Source organism: Tursiops truncatus, chromosome 3 (genome assembly GCF_011762595.2).
Source record: "Tursiops truncatus isolate mTurTru1 chromosome 3, mTurTru1.mat.Y, whole genome shotgun sequence".
In the NCBI taxonomy this organism is placed as follows: domain Eukaryota; kingdom Metazoa; phylum Chordata; class Mammalia; order Artiodactyla; family Delphinidae; genus Tursiops; species Tursiops truncatus.
The window spans coordinates 13,594,532-13,613,996 of record NC_047036.1 but is presented as its reverse complement, the minus strand read 5'-3'; the positions used below and the strand labels follow the sequence as shown (position 1 = coordinate 13,613,996).

The window sequence follows — 19,465 nt, the reverse complement described above, 5'->3', positions numbered from 1 at the left end:
ACAGTGTAGGAGGGTTTCCTTTTCTCCACACCCTCTCCAATATTTGTTATTTGTGTTCTTTTTGATGACAGCCTTTCTGACGGGTGTGAGGTGATATCTCATTGTGGTTTTAATTTGCATTTCCCTGATGATTAGTGATGTTGAGCATCTTTTCATGTGCCTGTTGGCCATCTGTATGTCCTCTTTGGAAAAATGTCTATTCAGATCTTTTGCTCATTTTTTAATCAGGTTTTTTCTTTTTTGATGTTGAGTTGTATGAGCTGTTTATATGTATTGGATATGAACCCCTTATTGGTCACATCATTTGTAAATATTTTCTCCCATTCAGTAGGTTGTTTTCCTTGTATTGTTGGTGGTTTCCTTTGCCATGCAAAAGCTTTTAAGCTTAATTAGTTACCATTTGTTTATTTTTGCTTTTATTTCCTTTGCTTTAGGAGTGGGATCCAAAAAATATTGCTGAGATTTATGTCAAAGAGTGTTCTGCCTATGTTTTCCTCTACGAGTTTTATGGTTTCTGGTTATACATTTAGGTCTTTAAGCCATTTTGAGTTTACCTTTTTATACTGTGTGAGAAAATGTTCTAATTTCATTCATTTTCATGTAGCTGTCCAGTTTTCCCAGTACCACTTATTGAAGAGACTGTCTTTTCTCCATTGTATATTCTTGCCTCATCTGTTGTAGATTAAATGACCCTAAGTACGTGGGTGTATTTCCGGGCTCTCTATTTGCTTCATTGATCTGTGTGTCTGTTTCTGGGGCAGTACCATGCTGTTTTGATTACTGTAGCTTTTGTAGTATAGTTTGAAGTCAGGAAGCATGGTATCTACAGCTTTGTTCTTTTATCTCAAGATTGCTTTGGGAATTCAGGGTCTTTTGTGGTTCAGTATAAATTTTAGGTTTATTTGTTCTATTTCTGTGAAAAATGTCATGGGTATATTGATAGGAATTGTGTTAAATCTGTAGATTGCTTTGGGTAGTATGGACATTTTAACAATATTAATTTTTCCAATACAGGAACACAGTATATCTTTCCACTTCTTTGTATCATATTCAAATTTCTTCATCAGTGTTTTATAGATTTCATAGTACAGGTCTTTCACCTCCTTGCTTAAGTTTATTCTAGGTATTTTATTCTTCTTGGTGAGATTTTTAAACATAATTTTTTTCTTGCTTTCTCTTTCCAATACTATATTATGTAGAAATGATGAGAGCTGGCATTCTTGTCTTATTCTTGATTTTAGAGCAAAGACTGCTGAGTATGATGTTAGCTTTGGGTTTGTCATAAGTGGCCTTTATTGTGTTGAGATATGGTCCCTCTATACCAACTTTTTTTTTTTTTTTTTTTTTTTTTTTTTTTGCGGTACGCGGGCCTCTCACTGTTGTGGCCTCTCCCGTTGCAGAGCACTGGCTCCAGACATGCAGGCTCAGCAGCCATGGCTCACGGGCCCAGCCACTCTGTGGCATGTGGGATCTTCCCGGACCAGGGCATGAACCCGTGTCCCCTGCATCAGCAGGCGGACTCTCAACCACTGCGCCACCAGGGAAGCCCCCTCTATACCAACTTTGATGAGGGTTTTTATTATGAATGGATGTTGAAGTTTGCCAAATGCTTTTTTCTGCTTCTATTGAGATGATCATGTGATTTTTATCCTTCTTTTTGTTAATGTGCTATATCACATTAATTGATTTGTAAATATCAAACCATCCTGGCATCCCTGGAATAAATTCCACTTGATCATGGTGTATTATCCTTTTTATATGCTGTTGGATTTGGTTTGCTAAGATTTTGCTGAGAATTTTTGCATCTATATTCATCAGAGATAATGGCCTGTAATTTTCTTTTTATGTAGTGTCTGTGTCTTTGGTTGTGGTATCAAGGTAATGGTGACCTCATAGGACGAATTTGGGAGTGTTCCATCCTCTTCAAGTTATTGGAATAGTTTGATAAGGATAGATATTAGCTCCTATTTAAATGTTTTGTATAATTCCCTTGTGAAGCTGTCTGGTCCTGGGCTTATTTTTACTGAGAGTAATTTTTATTACAAATTCAATTTCACTACTAGTTAACAGTTTTCCAATTGTTTATTTCCTCCTGATTTGGTCCCAGCAGGTTTTTGTTTCTAGAAATTTGAACATTTCTTCTAGGTTGTCCAATTTGTTGGCATGTAACTGTTCATAGTATTTTTTTTAAATTTTTTTGTATCTATGTGGTATTAGTTGTTATTTCTCCTCTTTCATTTCTTATTTTGTTTATTTGGGTCGTCTCTCCCTTCTTCTTGATGGGCCTGACTCAAGGCTTATCACTTTTGTTCATCTTTTCAAAAAACGTGACTCTTGGTTTCATTGATCTTCTCTATTGTTTTGGGGGCCTCTGTTTTATTTATTTCCTCTCTGATCTTTATTATACTTTTTCTTGCAGCTGACTTTGGGCTGTGTTTATTCTTCTTGTTCTAATTCCTTTAGATGGCAGGCTAGGTTGTTTACTTGAGGTTTTTCTTGTTTCTTGAGGTAGGCTTTCTGCTTTGTTTTTGACCTCCAATATTCTCTAGTTCAAATAAATATCTATTTAATATTATATAGTTTTATTTTATTGTATTACAATTGTGCATTCATATATGAAAAATGCTGGTCTTCACCCACAACTAGTAGCCCACATATAAGCAGTGGAAAAGTGCAGTAGATGGCTGGGCTATATGGTTTTCTTCAACTACATCTGGTCTCCTTTGAGTCCAGTGACAGGATGTAATGATTCACGTGCGCAAAACAACCTTAAAAGTACGGAAACTGAATTCTGTGATCTTGGTCTCAGTTAGTGTCCTAAACAATATTCTTTGTCTTATCATTTCTGTCTTCTAAAGGAGACCTTTAAAATTGCATATATTATAAATTTTCTAAATTAATAAAAATATATGAATATAACTTGCCTAGTTTTTTAGAGATCTGTGAAGAAAATATATTCCCTAAATGAAACGTCAATGGTATGTTATACCAGTGGTCCTGGAAAAAAAAAAGTGACAATTGCTGTTTTTGCCTGTTGGATTAAACATGCCTGGGCCTGCCTTGTCTCAGGGCTCAGCTGGTGAATTTCTGGGAACTCTGTCATTTTTACAGTTAATAGCTAGATGCAGTTCACTGAGCACTTCTGTTCCAGGGATGCTGCTAAGCATTTTATGAAAATTGTCTCCTGTGATGCTCACAACAGTCCTATGAGGTAGGTATTATTATCCTGTTTTGCAAATGAGGAGACTGAGGCTCTGAAAGGTCAAGCAAATTTCCAAGGTTATATAGGAAATAGCAGAATTAGGACTCTCATTGAGGCTGGACCACACTGAGGCTTGTGATGTTAACCATCACCAGCGCCAGGAGGACACAGGTATGTGGTCATGAACACACACACACTCACCCACACGTACACACGTGTGTGGTGACTGGAGAAAAACGCACAACATACCAGTTGTGAGTTAAGTTATTTGGGGACCTTACTGAGGACTATAGCCCAGGAGCCAGCCTTTCAGAAAGCTCTGAGGGACAGTTCCAGAGAGGTAAGGGAGGAGCCAGGGTATACAGGAGTTCTTGCTGAAAAAAACATGCTGTCAAACATCGCAAGTACTGCTAATCACAAAAAAAGGATTATAGTGATTTTCTATGTACGGGAGATGCAGGAGTCTAGACTCATTGAAATTGTTTCTTAGATATGCATCTTAACTATCTAGGGCCAGTATCCAGAATATAGATCATTTCCTGGTTTTCTTCATTCTGCATTCCCCTCAGGGCACACCATTGGATGCCACTGCAGGGGCTGATGGCTTGATGGTGGGCAACAATGGCAGTTTACTGGAATGGCTGGCAATGTTCCCTTTTCATAGGCACGCGCACACACACACACACACACACACACACACACACACACACACACACAGACACTACACACACTATACAAACGTTCTCTCCATAGAGCTCTTTATGCAGAGTTCTGTTTCTGCAGCTGCAGGAGAAACACAGACCAGAGCACACTTTTCTCTCATGTGCCTCAGCTACTAGGAAATACATTGGCCTTGTTTTGTGTTGCCTGCTCTCTTGGGCCACTTCAACGCCGAATCTCTCACTTTGCAGCCCCCTCTTCACCCTCCCTCCCCTGCCCCAGGCCACTGGGGCTTATGGAAGTGAACAGATCTGATCCTCTGTGCCCCTCCTTTTCTCCATCTGGAGCTTGTCCTGCGTAGGGACAGTTCTGCCACCGGCAGGTCCCCCTTCTCTTCCCTGATAGACGTTAAGACAGGACCTTCCAAGTTCTGCATCTACCACTGCAGCCCTGTGCCTGCCGTCCCTCTCCAATCTCTTAGCTCTAACTTGCCCAGATTTAGGCGTTATTTCTTTTAGTGGGGAGGCACATTTAATATTGTTGTAGCTATTTAATAATTTATTAATTATTTGGGGATACAGGTTGCCTTATTTCACTGTCTGCAAAGCATGCTTAGTTTCAGTCATTCATTCCTGCTTCCAATTACAAAACTTTTGTCAAAGAAGTTTGTTGAAGAATAAATTATTGTTTAATAGGGATATAACCTCCTAAAAAGCAATAATGCGGTAATCTAATTTCCAAAAAAATCAATAGTACTTCCCTCAAGCCCTTCTCTTTTCTCTAAACCACTTAGTTTATTTTTCTCACTCTAAGCATTTCTTGGGGGAGGGAAAGCTCTAGAAAAGCCGCCTTCACATCTCCTGTCAGATAAATCCTGTTTATAAGTAAAATGGCTTAAAAGCTAGTTCAGCTGTCATATGAATAATTTCATATTCATTCCTTCTGTAATGTGCATCATTTTGGAATGTTTTTCAGGATAGACAGAGATTTCCTAAGAAGAAGTACAGGAGCAGATTTGTGAAACATCTGACCTGCAACCAGGTCCTTGGCCAGGGTCGAGGGTCCGCCCCGAGCTGCCTCTGACATTGTGGGTCATGGGGCAGGTGGTTTCTGCCACTATCATAAGTAAGGGGCTGTCTCCGTGGGACCGGCAAGAAAGAATTTAGAGTGAATAGTGCATTAGCCCATAGGAGTGAGAAGATGACCCAGTTTGAGACAGGGAGAGGTTTCAGGATGAGTTCAGAGGCATCATGGCAGAGTAACAGGATGGCTGGATCAATGCCAGTGGTCATGTTGCTGTCCCGCCAGCCAGCTTGTGGCCTTGCCCAGAGCTTACTTCTCTGCTTGGACCACTCTTTTCCCTTCCGTAAAATAAAGGGCCTCTGAAGAGCTCTCTGCCTCCTTCCAGATGTGTTTTGATGAGGACAGGTTTTCAGATAGGTATGTTCAGATCTGGAATAGGCTGATGTCCCTCCTCAGTAGACACGTTTTTTTTTTCATCCGTGCCCATCATCTGCCTCAGAACCAGACTGATTCTGCTTTTCTCTCTTATCTGAAGAGCTGTCCATTCTCTAGAACAGCACAATCATTTCGTTTGTAAGGTAGTTTCCCTCTCTGATTTGCCTAATCTGGAAGCTGTTTGGTGTCAAAATATTAGAATTATCCTAACATTTTTGAATAGCTTTCTTCCAATTCCTAATCAAAACCAGAAAAGGCCAGCTGCTTTTACTAATCTGGGTTATTTCAGTGAATAGAGACACAGTGCAGGATGACTATACAGTTATTGATGTTATAGTGACCTTGGCTGTAGCCTTGGATGAGGGTGGCTTAGTCTGTCTGTCCATCTATCCATTTATCCATCCATCCATTTATCTGCCTATCACCCATCCATCCACCCATCTAGCCTTCCTTCCTCCCTCTATCCCTCCCCTCCCTCGTTTCTTTCCATGCATCGCTATCTATCTATCCCATGTTATAAAGAAATCTTTCCTTAAGCAACATGCTTTTCCTTCCTTTATCAATGCTTCATTGAATCATCTATCATTCATTTCAAAAATTAGCGTCCTGTGTTACTATATAGCTGTAGCTTATTTCATGCAGGATCACAAGGAATTTGAATTTGTTTTTAATTAGGCACCTTGAACATATCAGCCTATTAGTCACCATCTGACATTATCCTCCCTGCACTGTTTCTCATGCATTTTCTGGCTGAGTCACCATGTAATGCAGTTTGCTGGCTGATGAGATGACCCGTGACACATTTTGGACATCACTGCTGTTAGGTTTCCCAGGAAATTAAGTGCAATTATCTTGAAAAGAATCAGGCTCTTTCCCCCTCATTTTTTTTTTTTTTAAAGATAAGTGTGCTTTAAGTTCAGAAGAGAGTACAACTAAAACAGCCACAGTCCAAACACAGCATCTATTTTAGTCTTACGTGTGATAGACTAGGGTTTATTGACCTTGGCGCTATCGACATTTGGGGCCTGGTTGAGAACTAGACTAGAAAGTTACAGTGACTTTGGGGTCCTTTCATGCTGTCAAAACAAATCACTCACATAAAGAGGTAAAGCAAAACTAAGTCTCCTTCACTGACCAAATGTGAGTTCTGTTGATGTGCCAGGCACTGTACCAAGTAACAAGGACTCAGTCAGACATCCATAAGGTCCCATCCCTGCCTGCACAGAGCTCACAGTGAGGTCAGGGAAGCAGACGTGTAAACAGATAATCATGTATCAGCGTGACTTAATAGGGAGACAGTTAGTCATATTGCTGGATGTTCTGTATCTATCAGATTGTTCTCTGTCACTTATCACTTCTCAAATGGTTCCTCGGGGGTTCTGCAGACACAGGCTTACTTTAAATTGGGCACCACAGAAACATCCCTTGTTCATTTCCCCACCTTGGAGCCGTGCTTAGGTCGCTCCTGCCTGGAAGGTCTTAATCTCAGACTTGTACATCTCCATGTTCTCCCTGCCATTCATAGGCAGGCCAGTCTCCTCCAGGAAGCCATTCTAGATTGCTTGAGTTTGTATTGATGTCTGACCACCAAACTCCCATTATGAAACTCACAGTCTCTTCTGCACGGTTTATGGCTTAACTGCATGCTGCATTATTTGATCCCCCTCTGTTTCCCATGTAGTGGCCTCATCACTCAAGTAGATTATGGGCTATTTGAGGTGGAAACTGGGATATTTACGTTAATGGTCTAAGAACTCACTATGTGACTGCTACTGGCTTGCAAAACTAGGTGTGGGAATTGAACTCAAATCTATTAGAGAAGATGCGTGAAAGATAAAATGAAATTAAAGCAAAACCTGTAGCCAAAGAGTGAGAGCCGCTTGGTCTTCTGTCTGGCACGTTCTTTTCTGCCTAACGCGCCTCTACTGATGCTTCCAAACCCCAGAGCACCTTACCTCCTTCTTTATGCTTCTGTGGCTCCCTATCATGAAGGGTACCTATGCTCTGCACTTGGAGAACGCTGTGTGCACAGATGTGGTTGCTGGGAGATCCCCTGCGGGCACCTGTCCTGTGTCTCAACGCTCAGATATCCAGAACAGGGGTTGACATATCTCACAGTAGTGTCCCATCCTGTACTTCCACCTGGCCTGGCAAATAGTAGGTTCTCAATTCAAATGTGAACAAATGACCTCAAGTTTAAGCAAAGGGAAGCTCTCTTTAGTGAGGAAAAGCTTCTTCTTTGTTATTCATATAAAACCTTTATGATGGGGAAACTATGAGACAGTGAGGAATTCCAGGAACTAGTAGGAAGCATTCGTCTCTTTGTTTTGTTCAAAATATTGCTCAGAGTAAAGAATAAGATATGAGAAGATACCATAGCTATTCTTCCCACCACTCGCCTCCCCCTTACTGGCGATTAATGAGTTGCCAAATCTTGCTTAAGGAATTTATAGTTTCTTATGTCAGTGGAAAGGATTTTTTGCACTTAAGCAAAGTGTTATGTTAACCGTGACAGGATGTCAGGAAATGGGTCACGGTTTGAGGTGTATCTGGGAGCTGGGTGGGGCAGCCGTCCCCAGACACACTGGTGGTGGTTCTCCACCAGACTTCATCTAGAAACATCTAAAAGTGGAGGGCTCAAGGTTTCCCTGTCTCAGAGAAGTTTTCAATTAAGGCTCTTTTGCCTTTGGAATGATAATTATAGCTGCCTGAGCACCGGCTATGTACCCAGGCATGGTGGTAGGTGTGACGGGACTAGGAAGCATCCTGTCACCTTCAGACCTCGCTCTTTCTTGTGATTATCTAACAGCCGTTGCCTGACGGGATACAGTGCAACTCCACAGCCACATCCTGGAAGCCCCTCCTGAGCTGCCCTGCACCGCTTGCCAACATGAATTCTACTCTGCAGTGACAATAAAAATCTCACTCTTTCCAAAATATGCTAGCTCCTTTGCACATGCTTCTTTTTGCCTGCCCTTCCCATCTCTCTGCCAAATCTTCAGCATACTTTCTTTCCACCGAGCCCTTTTTCTTAACCTAAACTTTTAAACTCAGCTCACTTGTCCTGGAAGCCTTATGTATTTCTTTTTCTATTTGTGAGTGATCCCATGAGAAAAAGGCTTTTTCCTCAGTCTACTGCCTTCTGTAGGGCCTGGCACGTACCAGGCTGCCAGTAAGTAAGTATATGTTGAATGAACAACATATACATGTCAGAAATTTAAAGGCGGCAGAATTCCGTGCACCTTTGCGTTGGTGGTGTCATCCCATAGTGAGACTTCTCTAACCAAGAACTGAGGCAAAGCCCAGTTTCACGCAGTGGACACTGCACGTTCAATGCTCAGTTTTTTGGGCTCTGTCCTCCCTGTTACTGATTCACCAGCTTCACTGTCTTACAGCCACTGGTTCAGAGTCTAGAACCCAGTTAAGGAAGGAGAGCTAGGTATGGAGGTGTCAGTACACAATTATTCTGAGACAGCTATGTCAGATGTCACTTTATAGTGAAGAACACTGAGGTCCTTATGAGAAGAATAACTCACTTGGTCTAAGAGCCAATTCACAGCTCTCTGTTTGAACCAGCACATTATACTGCCTCCCCAGAGCCAAGGAAAACCACTATGTAAAGACTCTGCATAAATTACACAGAAGAGGTGACCTTGACTCATGCTGTGGTCCTTAATTACCAAGGGTGCTCTTCTGACCACCAGGAGAATATACAGTGTTCGGTCTTGTCGATGAAAATAATAAATAAACAATCTATAATAAGAATAGAAAAGAGTTTATTTGAGACAAACTGAGGAGTATATCCCAGGAGACACCCTCTCATATAACTCCAAGGAACTGCTCCAGAGAAGCATGGTTTTCAGCACAGTTTTGTATCTTGTCAGAAGAAAAAACATGAAACAAGTCAGGGATACATTCCTTCAAGGTTTCAAGAAAAACAGACCAGCATATACACACCCAGACAGTATGGCCTTGGCACCTGGGAAGACAGTCTTATTATCAAAGAAGTACCGGCATTGGCATCTGGGAAGGGAGGCGTTTAAACTTTATTTTTAACCTGGACATTCTTTACTTCTGGTCAATGCACCCTTTTCTTTAATAATTAAAGCAGGTGTACAATGTATGTTTGATGGGCCGCAAACAGGATGTTTTAGTTAGCATAAAATTCATGTTAACTCATGTATAAGCCAGAATGATTTCCCCATACCTCAATATGTGAACATTTCTTCTATCAGTCCGCATGAACTGAGTATTTCAAATGGGAAGGTAGTTGCTTTCCATGAAAATTCTGTTCCAAAAACAAGGTTGAAAACAGTTAACAGCCCACTGAGAGTTTTAATAAGCTCCTTTAGCAAAGGTAGCTTTCAACTCCTTGTGGAGAGAACAAATAAATACGATTATGACCACCTACTAATTACTTAGAGATCCCCTGGGGAGCTTGTGTTCAAACATCATTAATACCAAATACTGAGAAGAATATTGAAACAAAAATGCATTACATGCAGACATACACTTTTAATTCATATGGGACAAAATCTGGTTACTGAGATTAACTATATTAGACAGTTGACACTTGGGGCAAATTTCCCTGATTTGAAATAATGGATAGCACCTGCTTTTGCAAGAAAGAATGAACACAGACAGGGAAAGTGCAGTATAAACTCTTGAACACTGAAGAGCTAAAGTGTATTTTTATTTCAACATTTAGACTGTTGAATCTGGATCAACATGCCCTTGAAAAATATGGAAATCTGTAGCAATCAAAACAAACAAAGAGATTACATTGAGAAATGAGATATGGATGGTTTTGAAAGAATTAGGAGAAAAAACTGGAGGAACAAATATGCTTTTTCTTAAGTGAGATCCAGAATTATGGTGTCCTCATGTAGACTCCAGACCCTAGAGTTGCTAAAATAATGCTTGTTAGTTCAAAAAGCTGTTGCTCCTGTTGATTCAGTCACTTGAGAGACTTCTCAGTGAGGTGAAACCTTCCAAACTAAGGATACTCGTCCCTTATGAGAGAACGTCACACCTTCTACTCCTTTGATCTGCTATCTTCCTGGGCATCTGGAGACAGCCAGATAGGATAGTCTTTGGGACTCAGCCTCCTATTTCCAAAGACTTTTTCTCTTTTAGCTTTTAGTTTATGATCAATTACATTGATTTTTTTTAAATTAGTTTTTAGTGGAGTGCAGTTGCTTTACAACGTTGTGTTAGTCTCTGCTGTACAGCAAAGTGAATCAGTTTTACGTATACATATATCCCCTTTTTTTTAGATTTCCTTCCCATTTAGGTCACCACAGAGCACTGAGTAGAGTTCCCTGTGCTATACAGTAGGTTCTCATGAGTTATCTTTTTTTTTTAACATCTTTATCAGAGTATAATTGCTTTACAGTGGTGTGTTTATTAGTTTCTGCTTCATAACAAAGTGAATCAGCTATACATATACATATATCGCCATATCCCCTCCCTCTTAGGTCTCCCTCCCACCCTCCCTATCCCACCCCTCTAGGTGGTCACAAAGCACCAAGCTGATCTCCCTGTGCTATGTGGCTGCTTCCCACTAACTATCTCTTTTACATTTGGTAGTGTATATATGTCCATGCCACTCTCTCACTTCGTCCCAGCTTACCCCTCACCCTCCCCGTGTCCTCAAGTCCATTCTCTAGTAGGTCTGCATCTTTATTCCTGCTTTTTTTTAGACATTGATTGATATTTGAATGTTATATTAACCTTACATTCCTAGGATAAACTCCACTCACTCGTGCTGCGTTATTATTTTTATATATTGATGGATTTGATTTGCTAATATTTTGTAGAGGACTTTTTTCTTCACCTATACTTATAAGGAATATGGTCCGAAATTATTTTTTTCTTGTAATGTTTTTGTCAGGTTTTGGTATCTGGTTTATGCTGACCTCATAAAAAGAGTTGGGAAATATTCTGTCCTTCTTTATTTTCTGAAAGAGTATATGTTAAATTGACATTGTGTTTTCTAAATGTTTGATAAAATTCTCCAGTGAAACCATCTGGTCCTGGAGGTGTTTGTTCATTTGTTTGTGGAAGGCTTTTGATTAAAAATTCAATTTATTTTATATAGCGTTATTCTGTTTCTATACATTCTGTTTCTTCTTGAGTCAGTTTTGAGAAGTTGTGTTTTTCAGAGGACATGTCTATTTCATCTGTATAATTGAATTCATTAGCATAAAGCTGTTTATAATATTCTTTTACTTCTCTTTTCATCTGTAGGATCCATCATCATATCCTCTCTTTCATTTCTTGGTTAGTCCTGCTAGTTTTATCAGTTTTGTTAACATTTAAAAGAAGCAGTTTCGTGTTTCCCTAATTGTTTTCTCTAGGTGGTTTAGATTTCACCTTTCTCAGACAAAGTAAATTTCTTTTGTCTGACTTTTACCTCATGTCTGATAAGTTTATGAAAATGCTTTTCTCGCAGAGAAGACGCAAATTAAACCATGAAATCATTTTTAATATGCAGCATATAAATACAACTCTACAAAGAATGGGCATATAATTAACTGAATGTCTTATCCGAATGTCAAATTGATTACACGTTGAGATGTTTTCTGCCAGCATTTCAAATCCCAACTTTAGTGGTTCAATTTAAACACCATCTAAAGATGACTGAAAATAGGTCTCAGCTAAATTCATTTTTCTGAAGAGGACACTTCTTAAGAGGAGGTGTTCTCTCCTGTGACACTAGTAACTAATCCCACCTGTCACACTGCGTGCTATAAATCATTGTACTACAAATCTATTAGCTAAGATTCATATCTGGCCTACCTTGTAAAAACAAAGATGAAACAGTGCTTCAGACTGAGTGATCTAATGCATACTGAAAGATCTACTTTCTCTGAGTTCAGCCTCATTCCCTCTGAGCATGTGTTATTTTCAGGGAGGAAATTGATTCTAAATTGAGAAGCTGCATCAACTCTTTCAGACAATGGAATGACAAGAGCATCTTTCTAAATAGCTTCCTGGAGGAGGCCTGATGGAGTGCACTCCTTTCTCTGGTTCTTATCTTACTGGCTAGAAGTGATTTATACAAGGGGAAGACTCGGGCTTGTCATGGCTTGGACTCCCATCATTTCTTTAAAGAAAATTCCGAGCTTTTTCTTCTATCCTTTTTTGTCTGAAGGCAGTAGTAAACCTGGGATATAATTTCATTGGTAAGGGCAACAATTAGTGCCATGGTTTCAGAGCAGTCTGTGGTAATTATTGGGGTACTTATCCAGTTTCACAGGAAGGGTGCCACACCAACGTGGACCCTCACACACAGTGATGCCCAGTTTGGGGCCACACACGTTGTATCTTATAATGAATAATTTAAGATATTATCTTATATTAAATAATTATATTAAATAATTATTTATTTAATATTAATTATTTAATATTATTAAATAATTAATTATTTAATAATAATTATATTAAATAATTTCCAATATGAGTTTATTTAATTCCTTCCAAACTTCACTAAAATTAAAGAAGTATAACTCCTTGAGAGTGTCATCTTTATGTTAATACTCATTTAATAAACTGCAGCTTTCAGACTCAAGAAGTATGTGAGGATGCCAGTTGGGAAGTTATAGGTCAGATTTAGTCGATACTCTGCTGAGCTGCGTTTTGTATTTGTTGACTTTTTTTTTCACCCCTACAGCTACCTTTTAGATAGGTGTAACTATGTCCTTTTTGGTTTTGCTTTTAGATGTAAAATGTGTCAGTTTAAGTAGGCAGAGAGAAGGTGTGAAGGGCAGATGTTATGTAGAGAGAAGGACACATTAGAAAGAACTTACGCTTTGGAAACAGATCTGAGTTTAAATTCTCACTTCTCTACTCACTGGTGGCTCAGCCAGAGCTGAACTTTATCTTGTAGGCAGTGATAGAATGGATGTGGAGAGAACGTTAATCTGGCAATCAGATAGGTGATGGAAACGAAAATCAGCCTCTGGTGTATTTAAAGCATTGACTAGGTGTGTTCAGCTGTTTGGTGAACATAAGGGGAGGTGAGACTCAGCTTCTGCTATCATGGTATGCACTCCGTGGACAACAGGGAGAGAAACAGCTATCTGGGATTCCAGTGAAAGAAATACACACTAAGCAGAAGTATACATAGTGGATTGTGGGGTCCCTAAGGAGGATTTCTGCTTAGAAAAGGAGGGGCAGGAGGGGGACAGCTTTTTAGAAGAGCTGGCATCATAGCCAGTTATGGATGGATGAGAGATTTCATCAAGTGAGATACATGCTCAAAGGCAGAGAGGGACCAAAGTACCCGGCATTTGGGAGAATACGAAGAATCAGATGAAGCTAAATTGAGGAGTGTGCCTCTGTCTCTCCTCCCTCCCTTCCTTTTTTCCTCCCTTCCTTTTTTCCTTTCTTCCTTCTTTCCTTCCTTCCTTCTTTCTTTCTTTCCCTTCATCCTTCCAACTTTCTTCTTCTCTTCTTTCCTCTCCTCCTTGTAATATTCCTACATCTCTTTTCTTCATCCTTCCTGCAGCAGTCACGTGCCAGGCACTGGGAATATGTGCTGAACCAAATATTTAGCCTCCTGGATGGAGCTTGGAGTCCAGCCCAGCAGGGGCAGCTTTTCTTTCATTAGGAATGTAGACTGGGGAGCTACATGGAGGATCAGCGAATGACTCACAGCTGGACATCCAGCTAGAACGCTATCTCGGTAGACCGGAGAAGACAGACTTGAAGCTTTTATCAGGAAATTGCCATGGCACTGAAATGATGGGGGGTGTGCAATTAATTGTTATCAGAGCTCAGTGGAATCATTACACAGAATAGTATAAGGGTGAAGAGCATGAGCCTAGAAGTCAGACTTATCTGTGTTTATATCTCGACTCCAGTCCTTACTAGGTGTTTAACCTTGGGCAAATTGTTTATCTCTGCTTGTTTCCCTATCTGTAAAATGGGATTATAACAGTACCTCCCTCCTAAGGTTGTTGTGGGAATTGAATGAATTGAATTAGTACGTAGGACTTAGAAAAGTGCCTGGCACATATTAGCCCTAGATAAATACAGGCTGTGAATATTCAATGACTTCTTCTAGTACAGAAAATTAGAATGAACTTCCCAAAGAGGAACCAATTGGGCCCATTTTTGCTAGAAACAGTAGGTTCAATAGTTGTGTAGAAGTGAACAGCTTTTCAGGGCTATAAAAGAGTCACACACACTCACATATTATGGAAAGAAAGAAAATAATAGCAATTATTGGCTCTAAGCCAATCTGGTTCTTGTTATATTACTTTCCAAATATGGGAAGAAATTTAAGTGAAAAAAATGTATATACATACTTATATATCAGGTTTTAGAGGAGAGAAGTGTGCTCAGCAGTTGACAAATTTTGTTCAAGATTCAGAAGTGCTTTACAAACTGAAATTCAGGCCTTGCGTAGCATTGGGGTAGAGAGAGAAGACCCAAGACACTCCTCTTCTGTTTATATTGTCCAAGCAAATGGTGCATTAACACAGCTCCTTTAGGCTGAGCCTAGTAGATGATGTGTGTCTTCCAGGGCAAGGACGCTAGGTGGCTGTTTCCTAGTGGTAGGAAGCAGCATTATTTTTCCTAGGGGAAGAATGTGAGCTATCCCACTTTTCACACATAATGGTAAAAATAAGAGAGCAGTGTATAGTGAGAAAAGAAATTATCAAGATGTTATCAGTGTTCAAAGGGAAATCGCTAAGTTCATAATTGGTTTAATAAACTTTGTTTCCATAACAGTTTGTCCTCATTAGCTATTCAGTGAAATGGTATTAATTTTAGGGTTCATCAGTATGTGAAGAGTATCTATGCACTTTCAGACACATTTGCACACCTGCATTATTAGCGAAGTGACATAAAACCAAACTTTTAAGGGGCTCATTATAGATTTTAAACAGTTTATCCTTCTTTAAAAGTAAACTTCAAAAATCCCAAATTACTTCTTATATCCACAACAAAAATAATTTCTGTGATAATAGTAAATAATTGAGCCTCCCAGTGTATTGTAATCGAGTTGTTCTTTTTTTCCTAGCTTTCTGACATAATTTTAAACACATTAATTTCAAACGACCAGGCATTTGAATTTTAAACCATTTTAAATTTGGTAACACCAAACAAGTGTGAAGCATTGATGTTTCTTTCTTTTTTTATTGAAGTATAGTTGATTTACAATGTTGAGTTAGTTTCAGGTATACAGCAAAGTGATTCAGTTATATAATATATATTATATGTATTCTTTTTCAGACTCTTTTCCCTTATAGGTTATTACAAAATATTGAGTAGAGTTCCCTGTGCTATAGAGTAGGTGCTTGTTGCGTATCTATTTTATTTTTATTTTTAATTTTTTATTTGCGGTACGCGGGCCACTCACTGATGTGGCCTCTCCCGTTGCGGAGCACAGACTCCGAATGCGCAGGCTCAGCGGCCATGGCTCACGGGCCTAACTACTCTGCGGTATGTGGGATCTTCCCGCACCGGGGCACGAACCCGTGTCCCCTGCATCGGCAGGCGGACTCGCAACCACTGCACCACCAGGGAAGCCCGCGTATCTATTTTATATAGAGTAGTGTGTGTATATTTTAATCCCAACATCCTAATTTATCCCTCCCCCCACCTTTCCTCTTTGCTAACCATGTTTGTTTTCTGTCTGTGGGTCTATTTCTGCTTTGTATATAAGTTCATTTGTATCAATTTTTTTTTTAGATTTCACATATAAGCCATATCATATGTTTCTTATTCCTAGCAAGTCTGTCCCTTTGCTCATTCACCTTCCTTGTCAAGGCACAGCTGAGCCTCATGTGTGGGAAGCCTGCCACCTGAGTATGGCCTCTGGGTCCTGGCAATCATGCTGACTCTGAGACCAAAGCCACCAGTTTCCTTGTCCCAGGACACACCACAGCACCATAAAACTATACCCACCAGTTCACCCAAATCCGAGTGCCTACTAGGGTCCACCATGTTGTTACTGAATTGGCATGCAGGCAGCCGGATCAACTAATTAATTAATAAGCCTAACTGAAGCTAAATATAATTAATTATACAATATTGAGCTGTCCAAATTTAACTCCACTAAAATCACATAATGAATCTGGAACATAAAGGATTCCTGGCAAAAGGAAAATAGATTTCAGTATGTAAAACGCATTCTTGGTGAATCCTCTTCACTCATTTTTGATTACCCGACTTCTGTGTTTCAGGCATATGTATTTTGAAACATGTAGCACATCATGGGAAAATCAAACACACACACACGCACACAAGTTGGACACCTTTGCCTCATGGATTTAAAACGATGATTTGTTTTCATCTATTTGATGTGACTAATAAATTGACAAAGGCTAACGTAGTGCATACAGACACGATAGCATCCATCTAGGACGGATATTAGTTGGAAGTAGTTTTCTATATCATTTACCATGTTGTATTTAATGCAGATTTTAATGAGCATCAGAACTAAACAAGACCACAGACATTGACACTTCACACTTGTGACACCAAATCTAAAATGGTTTAAAATTCAAATGCCTAGTCATTTGAAATTAATGTGTTTAAAATTATGTCAGGATGCTAGTAAAAAAAAAAAAACTTCAAATACGTGCTTGAAATACAACATTGATTCATTTGTAATGATAAAATAATATTGACTAGTTCAGTTATTATTCATGCAAAAGCAAGAACCACTTTTCAGTCAATGAATCTTAGTATTAAAATCGTGAGAAATACCTTTCTTATAGAATCTACAACCTTTGTCATTTGGTTCTGTTCTTTTTTAAGAGAAACATGAAGTAAATGACCCGAGAGAATGAAATATTTCAAATGCATTTTGATATTTAATCTTTAACAAGTATAGAATTTAGAACCTTGCATCTAAGAATATGCAAGACTCAAAGCATATTTAAAGTCATTATATGTTAATTCTTTATGATGAGAGACAGAGGCAGTGAGGGAATTTATGAGTAGCGATAGACCCCTATCTGGGGATGCACATATTCAGACTTCAGGTAAGTAAAGAGGTTAAGGAGATATCTGATTCACCCAATGGATGCTGACTGTTCAAGTTTGTTGTTTTCAAGGTTATTTAAACTGTTTAGGGATTCTGCTGACAAGCCCCATGTTGCAGCAGCCATAACTCTCACACACAGGGAGATTGTGCAGGTTGTTTTGAGTTTCATTGTTTACTGGCAGACTATAACAGAAATTCTAGTTTTGTTCCTGTCTCAGCGATGCGAAAGTGAGAACATGACTAATAAATTCTCTCAAGTTGATAACACCCTTGAAAGGTTTTTCATCATTTATACTATAAACCCTCTCAAACGTTGATGCTTCAGACACCAAATTACTTTCTCCATTGAATGGTGTGTGCTTACACAGTTTGTGAGTTTCAAAGATACTCCTTCAAGTACAAATTCTAAATCTTGACAAGAATGGCTTCATGGATTACTCATTAGATAATGAATGGCCAGTAATATCTGAGCATATGAAATGTACCAGTAACAGATAACATACAATTTTCTAGTTCCCTTATAATTATTTCAGTGTGTTAAATGACTTTTTCACGGATGTTCTTATATAGCTTATTTGTTTGCTTTTTACATTTTTTTCATAAAAAAGGGATAATTCCCTTTTTTTTTGCAGTAGGCAAATGTGTTAAGAGCAAAATAAATTTCCGAATAGAAGAGTCCTCACCATATTTCTTCAGAGTGTATTTAATTTCATGCACATGTGAAAGATGATAATGTGATTCCTAGGTACTAAACATTCCTCACCATTCACACTCAGTGTGGTTATCTGGAATAAAACTAGATTCAACTTGTAGAATGGTGAATTACTGAAAATAATGAAGTAGAGGCCATTCATTAATCTTTATCTGCTTGTCTATTTTTTATAGCCTGGATGAAATGGAAAAATTCATTTGGGGGCCAATCAGATTGAAAAGGGTCTAACATGAAGAGAAACATGGGGCTGAAAAATGTTTTTTTTTTCTTTTTCAATTATACACAGCACCTTTTTCTTACCTGCCTCTGTTTTTCTTTTAGTGGCAAAGCATTTCTATAACACTGGTTGAGAAAGTTCAGATGATTGCTGTAATCCTAGGATCCCTGTTCTTAATAGCGAGTGTGACCTGGCTCCTCTGGTCAGCCTTCAGTCCCTATGCAGTGTGGCAGAGGAAGGACATCCTTTTTCAAATCTGCTATGGAATGTATGGTTTTATGGATCTAGTGTGCATAGGTAAGATCATGACCTTCAACGTTAACAAACTGTCAGTAATCCATTTCTTGCAGCTCTTACGTTTTCATCAGTTGGATCTAACGCAGAATGTTGTGGTTCACGTGATCTCGGTTATCCAGCTCATTGACTATCTGGGGCGTCACAATCTCGCCACTTTTCTCAAAAAGCATAGCATCTCTATTCTCAAGTAGTCTGAAAAAATGAACAGGATAATGCCCGTTTAAAGTGATCTGTTTTGCAACACAAGGAAGGTGGAGTTGAAGAAATTATTTGGAGTGGGCGATGGAAGGATAGTCCTTTATTTCTGAGGGATGGGAGCACATAAATCCCCCTCACAAAGCTGGGAAAGCACTGACTAGTACCAATGGCGATATTGTACATCTGGGGAGAGCACTGATAACCTGGAGGTCTTACGTGGTGGTGTGGTGACTCCGAGGGCATAAAGGGCCCCTTGGAAGGGTAGGGACTTGGGGACAGTTTTCCTTGCTGTCCTGTGCCTCTTTGTTTCACTTATTAAATTCAGTGGCTTAGAAGAGAAATAAAGGATAGAATATTTTACCTTAAATAGGCCGTACAAAAAAGGTTCCGTACGTGTCTCACTTAACCAATCTCTTGTTTCCCTTATACCATGAGAAAATGGAGGCCGATTCAATTCATGCAGCGTCTACCCAGTGTGTGTGAGGTGCCACAGGCATTGTGATGGTGACCAGTTGGCAATAGGAGATGGGGATGGAGAGAGGCAGCACCGTATCCAGGAGATTCCCTGCTCTGATGTGGTTTACAGCTTAAAGGATGGAAAAAGAGCCGAGGGAGGCAGCCGTGGTTTGCAAAGAATGGTCCAAGGACCACCCATGGCAGCAGCATCTGCAGTGCTTCTTTTGAGAAATGCACATTCTCAGGACCCACCCTAGATCT

General features: G+C 39.5%; 1 protein-coding gene across 1 annotated transcript in view; it reads left to right on the top strand.

The window, feature by feature from the left end:
* Positions 1-19,465, top strand: part of MARCHF11 (membrane associated ring-CH-type finger 11) — a 119,340-nt gene that overhangs the window by 79,463 nt on the left and 20,412 nt on the right. Inside the window, exon 3 of the mRNA XM_019951045.3 lies at positions 18,358-18,550. Within this exon, the coding sequence (XP_019806604.1) occupies positions 18,358-18,550 (193 nt within the window). The remainder of the gene's footprint in view (positions 1-18,357; positions 18,551-19,465) is intronic.